Below are 10,090 nucleotides of genomic sequence, written 5' to 3' on the forward strand. Positions count from 1 at the left end.
TAAAATATCATCCTTAAATTTTGACTAATGTAATTCAGTTCTATAATTTTATCTATTTAAAATATTAATTTTTACATTTTAAAAAATAAAATTATAAAAATAAAGTTATCATTATGGCTTGGAGACTAATATTTTGAATAACCAAGATTATAAAAACTAAATTGCATTGAATTAAAGTTTAAAAACTAAATTGTATTATATTAAAGTTTAAAAATTAAACTATAACCTTGTCAAAAATACAGGAATCAAATAGTAATTTTTTTTTTTCCTTTCTCACCAAAGGACGTTGATCGACGGTTTAAAAACAAAATGAGCGACTATACATTCACAGTTTCACACCAGCGGCAGAAAAATTAACAATAGGCTTTATCTGTTATGATATGGAATTTGTCGTTTTTCTTTGATTATGTGCTAAAATTTTGGGATTTCAAATTTTGGTGTAGTTGGGCCAGTGATGGACTTTAAACCCGTAGATTGGTAATGGATCAAGTCTCCTGCATAAGTGGACTGCACCATTTCAAATCTCTCTCTCTCTCTCTATATAATTATTCATTATTCATGGATCAAGTGGGGGTGAATTATATTATTGGCAAAGCTCTTTCAATAAATATTTAATACAATTATATGCTTAGCTTGAATTTAAAACCACTAGTTAAGCTACATGCTCATTAAACTATGTGTTCCTTAGTTCAAAGTAGGGCTGCACAAAAGACAGAACGACATTGAACTTCACCTTAATTCAAAATCTGATCTCTTTTATAAAAGAATTGAGTTAAGCAACTCGTAGTTCGATCTTATCTAGGGATAACTTGAAGATTAATAGGACCGGACTCAGTCCATAGGACTGGGAGACTGGTCCTGTAACATCCCAATTTAAATTTTAATAGTTAATTTGGGTTAATAAAAATTTTAAAAAATATTTAGAGGTAAGCAAATTAGTAGAAAATATTATTAAATCTAACTTAGGATATAATTCTAAATTAAATTTTTTTAAAAAATTAAATTAATTAATTAATTAAAAAAATATATTATTAAATTATTATTATTATTATAAAAAAAGAGAAAGGTATGATAAAAAAAAGGGGAAGAAGAAATGAACTTTTGGTGCTCTCCGGTAATGATTATGTTTATATAATAAAAAAAAAAGAAGAAGAGAGAGGAAAGAGTAAATAAAAAAAATGTGGGACCCACAGTTTTTTTTTAAAAAACCCATCCCTCCTTCTTTGTTTCTTCATTTCTCCTTCATTTTTTATTTCTTTTCGTGCGCGAATAAAGGGGCGACGGTGCGCAAGTTCGCCGGTGCTGGGTTTTAAGGTAAGAGTTTTTAATAAGATATTTAGGGTGTGATTTCAAGCTTTTTAAGATTAAGTATGTGTTCTAAAAATTTTTCTTAGTAATCCTTCCTCTTTGGTTTCTGAGTTTGTGGTGGTAGAAAATTTAGGATTTGGAAGAGAGATGAATTTATGTTGAATAAATATGATTTTTGAGGTTATTAGTAATATAATAAATGTTCTAGAGTATAAATTTGTTGATGATTTTTGAATTTATGGCTTATGGATCAAATTCTAAACTAGATCTGAAAATATATATTGATTTATTAAGGTTTAGATGATTATTTGGGATGAGAAACGAATTATTATGGCTATAGGATTATGATTCTAAGCTAGAGACTTAATTTTTAATTTTTGGATATTTTAGGTGCGAATTTATAAAATAAAAAAAAAATTGATAATAGAAATTAGTTTAAAATTTGATTTTTAGATTATTAATGTTTATTGATGAGTAAAAGAGGAGTTAAAAATTTTACTTAATAGTATTAACTCTAAATTTGTATTAAGATTGAGATTAGAAATTATGTTATATTTTTTTAATTCTATTATTAGAATTATTTTATTAGTTTCAATAATTGAAACTAATATTTATAAATAATATGTTATTTGTAGATTGTGTTATTGATGAAGATTGTGGTGGGAGAGAAATTGTAAGAAATAATTTATTGAAAAAGTCACAAGGTAACCATGCTTTTAATTTGTAATTAGTGTTACTTCATGTTAATTGGGTGATTATTGAGAAAATTATGAATTTTGTAATATTGTATAATTGTGTAATATTATTATGAATTTGTTTGATTATTGTGGGAGGTGTTGGGAGACTTGCTATTGTTGTTGTATTTATGTGCCACGTGGTACGCCCCTATTGGAGCTCAATAGGTGGCTCGTAAGGGCTCGGGCTAATCTACCTTTGGCCGGGTAATTTAGCACCGAGTGAGGGTTATGGCTCGAGGTTAATGAGGGATATAAGGATGGTTGTTTGTGTGTATTGTAATATTTTTTATATTTTGTTGGAATTATATTATTTTTGGTTCCCACTTAGTAAGCACACACTTAACTGTTTGTACACACTACCATAAATTGGCTTTAGTTATTGGGACTTTTGAGTCTCATTATGTGATTAACAATTTTCAGGAGAAGAGCCACGAGTGACACGTGGAGGAGTCTTAGAGGCTTAGTGGCATAGATCCACTGTCTCTTTTGGGTATTTGATTTATGATTTATAATGTGTTATATTGCTAATATTAGGGCTTTTTGTTTATTGACAATTATATGAATATATAAATGTAATCATGCCTTTCAAACTATTTCTATTTTTGGTATACTTTGGATGACTGTAGTTTTAATATTTGGTTTACTCTGGATTGGTTAAAATGGCATGATTATAAGGCCAAATAACTGGCTTGTGTTGAGAATTGACTAAATTGCTTATTTTACTTGTTGGGAGTATAACGATGGACAAATGTGATTTAGCCTAATGGCACGTGGGAGGTAAAAATTTATCTAAAATGTTATATTGTGTGAGTTGAAGCCAATTATAAAATATTTTATATTGAAATTATTGATATAAAAAATATTTTGGGTGGCTGTAACCAACTATGGTTAAGTTAAATTATTTAAAAAAAAATTGGTGTGTTACAGGTCCTATTAGTCTAGTACTTACTTAGCTTTTTTTCCCTTTATTTTATAAAAGGCAATAATCCATTTCAACTTAATAAACTCAATTAAGATAGTAAAAACACTTATAATAATAATAAAATCTTAATAATTTCCAACAATCAGAAAAAAATATTTTTATTATAGTCCAAATGATTTAAATTTATAATTTTAACAAAAACAGCATTCAACAAAATTCAACAACACTACATTACAATAAAAATTTAAAAACAAACTCAATAAATCTTCATACAATCATCTCCTTAGCATCAATTATACTTCAAACATTTGTCAAAAATAAATTAATTATAATTATAATAAAAAAATTAATATGACTGGACTAGACCAAGTAGTCTGGATGCCTAATCTCTTATTCAGTCCAACCCGAAGAAATTGTCTGATCTTTTTAGCTTTTTGGGTCCTAAAGGACCAACGTCTGTACAAACTAAATAAGACTGAGACCATCTCAAATTAGACTGAACCAGACAGGATTGAAAGGCTTTTACACAGCCCTAGTTCAAAGTAACAAAATTATGCTCCCGTGTGTTGCATGAGGACATTTTAATGACAATTTTTATTAAGGTTAAATGAGAAATTTTGAAGGTCTCATTTTCTTGTTTAATTTTGACTAATTGTAACTAAAAAATTTATTGAACCTTTTTTCCGTGGAAATGAAAAAAAATGCTAAGGAAAGGAATAAAAAAAAAAGTAGTTGATTTGTCATCAGGAGTTGTTTAAATATGAATTTGGCAACTTGAAAGTGCCTAAAAGAAGGGAGCCAAAAAAGGGTATAAAAAAAATTTAGGAAAAGAACTCGGATTAACTATGAGGTCAGAAATCAAAGTACAATGACCAAATATATATATATATATATATATATATCGATCACTGAGGAAGATGTGCAAATCTAATATTTTCCATAGCCATATAATAAGCTGATTGGATCAAAATGATCAAAAGAGATTCAAGGTACAACATACATATCACTTAGGAATATCATATGTTGAGTTTTAGTCGATAGAATCGAGAATCATATTATAAAGCCATTTTAAGGTTTTTTTTTTTCTTTTTTGGTAGCCATCGTGCACACAAGCTCATGGTCATCCCAAGAAACTTGGTCTGTGCATTTTCATTATTATGAGGCTTCCAATTTGATGTATAGTCTTCTGAAGGCTGTTCCACGAGTAATGGTCATACGGTGGATGTAAATTTTATGTGACTAAAAATAAAATTATTTTATTACACGTGAATATTTAATTTTTTATTAGTTTTTTTGACAATTTTTTAATAATTTTTTAATGTGTAAATTTGATAAATTAATGGTTAGTCGAAAAAATTTAAGAAATTAATGAATACTACATGAGAAGGAATTTGGACAAGTGTGATTAAAAAACGCATTATAAAATACAAACCCACCAATACCGTAAATGGGAACAAATCGAAAGCCTCAACTGACTTAAAATAATGAAATATAAATTCAAAATAGGCAAAATAAAAAATGATTATTACTCAAAAAATCATCTCGCGTATAACACATTAAAAACCAATAAAAAAATATAATATTTTTTTGAAACAGAAACATCCACTGCGCTTGCATGGTCAGACACGGTCACTTTTGTTACAAACTTTTGAGTTCACAACAAAACATAAGGTCCAACATAAATTGCATGATCAAGTCCAAACAAAACAGGAAATTTAATGAGATTTAATAACTTTTCTCGGCTCTAAAAAGGTGCACGTCTAACCGTGCAAATTTGAATGAGGAAAAAAAAAAAGATATTCACTAACTAAATGAAAATACTTGTAAACATTATTCTCAAACTCTTGAGTTGGCTTTACGAATTTATCATTTTTATATTTTTAACTTCTGGAATCATGTTAATTCGCTCATAAACTCGAGCTAAGATAGACTCGATTAAACTCGTAAGTTGACTCTTCAAGTTTATCGTTTTTACGTTTTTGGTTTATAAAATTGTGTTAATTTACTCATAAACTCGTTGAGCAAGATAGGTATATATTATGTACAACTAGATTCGTAGAAGCAGTGGGATTTGGTTTAATAAAAAATAAAACTAAAAAAACAAGTATTAATATTAATAAAAAGAAAATAAAAATATCAAAAATAAGTTGTCATATTTTAAAATTTCTATATTGAGCATAATAATCTATAAATGTAGATAGATTTAATTTAAATGATTTAAATTAAATTATGATTATATTTTATATTTTAATTATTTAATCATGTACTTTTAAAGACTATTTATTAATAGAGATAACTCTCACGAGTTTATGATCCGAGTCTACGTTTCGAATTTATATCTCTATTACGAGTTTATTTAAACTCATGAGTTTAACAACCTTGCTTGTAGGTTACTATTATTTTTACCGTAGAATAAACACTGCATAAGATTATAATTTACAAAAGATAAGATATAGTTATATCTTATAAAAATATGTTATTATATCTTGTTATAACGGATGCATTTTGTTGCAGAGCAAAAATGAGAAAAATTAGAAACAGGCTCAATAGAGTATTAAAATGTCATATACAACAAATCGATTGATTAACCTAATATAGCTGGATAACTGACTAGTCCTTCATCGGATGGAGGCAATATAATTGTCCTTCGAAAATGATAAACCAGCTTAAAATCCGATAATTTATTCGTGAAATATAAGTCTGGGAGGTGGTCGCCCTTGTTGGACAAGCATCCCTCTATTCTACTCTCCAGTATTTTATTGTTATTATTTTAGGGAGAATGACATAGAGGTTATAAAAGAATCAATTAATTTAAGTTAGATCCCAATGTCAAATTTCAGTAATTTGCAACTCAATCTTTCAATTTTACAATTTCGTTGTGATAAATTTGTAACTTGTATTCTAAATTTTAATAGAAAAAATATTTTTTTATATTCTTCAATCATGTTAAAATTTTAAAACAAGTTGCAAACTCATCACAATGCATATGTAAAATTGAGAGATTGAGTTATAAATTTTTAGAGTTTGACACTTGAGACCTAATTTGAATTAGTTGATTCTTTTAGGACCTATTTGTCATTCTTCCTTATTTTTATTTTTTTCCAGTAAAAATCTTGGTCAAAACTAAATGTAAATGGGTAGGCGAAGCATCTAACCCAAAGCACCATACATATCCCTCATAATGGGGCCACACTAGTTTACGTTTTTAAATTTTATTAAATCATATAATTTTGGAGTTAATTTTAGACGCCCCTCCTCCACCTGGTCCAAATTTAATGTAAAAGGCTCTGCTAGCATTGCGACAATCTCTTGTCATTTTTCGTATCTCCTGTTTTGGAAGCCATGGCAGTTCACATGAGCTGATCTACTACCATCAGATTCCAAGATTACACCTGGATGGGTCATGACCCGAAAGTCTTGCCTATACATTCAATTATTATTTCTTACCCATCGTTTGTGATAACGTTCCACATACATGTAGCTTGGTGACAGCAGTGCTTATGGGGACGGACTGGTATTCTCGGTACGCGTATAATCTTCCAACATATTCTCATATCATGCAAAAGGTTGATAGGATTGCTGACATATGCTTCAATCCATTCTCTAAAGCCGTTGACGAGTTCTGTACGAGTGCAGGAATATGACTTGCATACTAATATTCAACCACAAAAAGGCTTGCTTTTTGGTTAATATTTTCCCCATCTTGGTTCAAGGAACTATTATTCAGTTATCTCGCCAGGATCGCCATCGAGAACGGGAGCAGGACGAAGGGGCTGGATAAGCTCTATCGATCACGCCAAACATCCAGCAAAACCCCGAGGAGCAGGACGGCCTTATTAACAAACCCAATACGAATCTCCTCGCTAACATCGAATGACCAGTTCTTCTACTGATCATCTACTTCGCCTCCCCTCCATTTGTCGAACTTTCTATCGCCACTTGCCTCTGCTTTATTCCACCACCATCTGTTCATGCGATCATGCTAGCCAGTGGCAACAGCAATAGACGCCAAATTAACCTCGAGTATAGTCCAATAAATTACGACATATGATGGTCAAACTGAAAGACTCAAACTGCTCTCCTAGAATACAAACTCAAAACGAACTCAAGAATCCCAGGATAAAAGCAGAGCTAACATAGAGCCCCGGCAGAAAGGCGTCAAAAAACCTATCCAGTAAACCTTGTAAACAAACCAGATTCATGCAACGCTCAAGTCCATAAATTGGAAAAGAAAATTATTATGCACAGTCAAAATGGTAAAGTGTTGAAAGAAACATTTAATAGAGCCACGTTTCGTTTGTTTTAAAAATAACAAATGCAATACAAACAACAGAGGAAACGTTTTCCCGCATCCATCTTCAACTGGAGGGCCTTAATCCATCCAATATTGAAGGCAACAAATATTCGTACACAGCTTGTTAGGCGTGAACACTGGAAATATAAGGGCTCTCCCTCACACATGCCAGGTCACTAGCCCATAGCATATTTCTGGGTCCAACTTCTAGCGGTTGACTCATACTTGTTCCTGTCTGTCTTGTACATGTGGGCAATCTCAGGAACCAAAGGATCATCAGGGTTTGGGTCCGTCAACAGGGAGCAAATAGATAGCAACACCTAACGGTGTAAGACAAATGAAGAAATTAACCAAAGATTAGTTGCAGGTAAACAGCTTAATATGAATGAAGGAATTTTTAACCTGGGGTGCAACAAAACCCCAATTACAGAAACAATATCTGCTTGTTTGCAGAAGATACATATCAGAGACCCCCCAGCATGAGTTGTTTAAAATTAATCAACATTCCAATGCTGATGCAGCTCAATCATGTATGACCGCCACAGCCTTTTTTTTTTACAGAAAAACACTGACTAGTATGTCGGGCAAGTTAATCCCTTCTGTTGTCATGAAAAATAAACTTGGTATCTGAGCAATGGATAGTTCAGATGTAGCTAATTTTAGACAACAAGACTGAGAGGAATCATCAGATCTAATTTCATAAAAGGATTGCTCTGAAAAGAAAAGGTATAATGTATTTCCAAGGAACAAAGGAACTACTTGTCATCTAAAATAATAAGTAAACCTTTGAAATAGTTAAAGCAGGGCTCCATTGTTCCTTCAATATGTCAAGACAAATGCTTCCATTGCTATTTATATTTGGGTGGAATACCTTCGTCCTGAATGCAACCTGCATGATCCATCATCACACATGTGTATGATAGATTGAAGTAGTTACATCATGATTAATGGTGGCGTGTATCACATGAAAAAATGTACACAGAAACCTTATTAAATGTTCAGAAAAAAGAATAAAACAAGATTATCAAATGTTGCCCATCTTTTGAGTAATCTACACTGGGCATTATATCCTGATTATTGGAAAAAAACCAAAATACTACAGAAAGAAAAAGCATTCAATATTGATGGATCTACCAGGAAGAGACAAATACAGAGCAAATAAGTGAATATGAAAAGTACATTATGTCGTCATGAATGCTAAACTAGCAAATAAGTGGGACACACACAGTGAAAACACAATAGTAACATGAAATAATCAGCAGCAACTGGAAAGCAAGTGAATGCATTACAAACCTTAGGTGGCTTAAAGGGATAATCTGGAGGAAAATGGATCGTAACTAGGAAAACGCCTCCAGCATAAGGACTGTCAGGAGGACCCATAATCGTTGCTTGCCAATGAAACATGTCTTCAGCAACAGGACCTGCTCAAATGACAAGGCATGAGAAATAAGAATCCGTTAAGTCTGAATATTAACACAACTAGATTGGCAAATTAGATTTTAGTACATAGGCCAGAATTATTCCATTACAGAAATAGGACATAAAATCCTCAAAGATTTTTATTACATAGCAGAAAATATAGTTGGACCCCCTTCGCAAAGATACCACAATCATAGTGCCTTGACGTGAATGGCAGAGCCAGAACCATGCTTTCATTGCAATGCTCGTTCTGGTGACAATTACCTCCCTAACCATAAGATCCAATTAAAACCAGAACACACTGTTCCAAAATTAAGATACCAATTTCACCTCAACACCATTGTCGTGGTGTGAATTTGCCGCTCAGGCATGTTTTGATCATCATATGGGGTATCAGAAGACATGACATTTAGCCCTGTTATCCTGAACCAATAACCCTCCAACGGAAAAGGACCAAACAAGATCTATCCTTCTTAATGGAAGAAGGCTCCACAATCGCAGCCAGCCAGACTAATCTTAAACGTTATCCATGCATACCAGTGCCCCAAAAAAGAGTTAACACATCAATTCCAGAATCCAGATGCTCCAGAAAGAATCACAAGAAGAAATCGAAGGGAAATGACATTCAATTAAGAAACATCAATGCTATAACCTTAGAATCCCATAACAAGGAAGAAAATAGAAAAGCACTATCACCACGTTTAAATTGAAAATGTAAAGATCAAAACAGGCACCAAAAACTATACAAAAATAGAAGCACAATCAAACCATCAACATAGGCAATTTACAAATTCAAGTGAGGAAAACATTATAATAAAGATAAAGAAGGAGAGACAGAATGCGGTACCGGCGCTACAAGATGTAGGTGGATCCTTCTGCAAATCCTTGAGTTCCTTCAAGATCCGCTTCGACGCCATGGTGAAACCTAACGAAGAGGCCGAATCATCTCAGATCAACACCAAAACACACAACGCGTAGGCATAGACATGTACAGGCATCAGAAAAACAAGGAGACAACGGGCAACACAGAAATCGCTCATACCACAGAGAAAACGGAGAGAGGTACTCGATCCGGAAGAAGAAAATAGAGTTGAAACCGAAAACTGATTGATTTGAGATAGCAAATACCTCTTGAAAATGCCTGGGCACGAGTTCGGGATGGAACCACCCCCTTTCTATGATTGAGGTGATTTATTTCCCTCTTCTCCTGTTATTATCATTGTATTACTCTCAAAGTTTTAAATTATAAGATTAAAAAAATTTTACATATTAATAAATTTTATTAAATATATTTAATAATTTTATTTTTTAAAATAAAAATATAAATTTTTAAAAATATATATTATTTAATATATTAAGAAGAGAAGTGATAAAAATTAATTATAAAAATAAAAAAATAATATTAAAATT

The 10,090-nt window shown here is 31.6% G+C and overlaps 1 protein-coding gene across 2 annotated transcripts; it reads right to left on the minus strand.

Annotated features, from left to right (window-relative positions):
* Nucleotides 1-7,164: 7,164 nt before the first annotated feature.
* LOC129294294 (ubiquitin-conjugating enzyme E2 10) lies at nucleotides 7,165-9,889 on the minus strand. Of its 2 annotated transcripts, none has more exons than XM_054932539.1 (5): nucleotides 9,809-9,889; nucleotides 9,528-9,605; nucleotides 8,555-8,682; nucleotides 8,046-8,150; nucleotides 7,165-7,581 (listed from the first exon to the last, which is right to left on the minus strand). In XM_054932539.1, exons 2-5 carry the CDS (start codon nucleotides 9,595-9,597, stop codon nucleotides 7,438-7,440), a joined length of 447 nt encoding a protein of 148 aa, XP_054788514.1. In that variant the 5' UTR covers nucleotides 9,598-9,605; nucleotides 9,809-9,889; the 3' UTR covers nucleotides 7,165-7,437. The 2 variants fall into 2 exon arrangements, with proteins under 2 accessions (XP_054788514.1, XP_054788513.1); XM_054932538.1 differs by having other exon boundaries at nucleotides 9,723-9,878.
* Nucleotides 9,890-10,090: the final 201 nt, after the last annotated feature.

The sequence above is a fragment of the Prosopis cineraria genome, unplaced genomic scaffold, assembly GCF_029017545.1.
Source record: "Prosopis cineraria cultivar Desert tree isolate PC_DT_omini unplaced genomic scaffold, ASM2901754v1 PC15, whole genome shotgun sequence".
Classification (NCBI taxonomy): Eukaryota; Viridiplantae; Streptophyta; class Magnoliopsida; order Fabales; family Fabaceae; genus Prosopis; species Prosopis cineraria.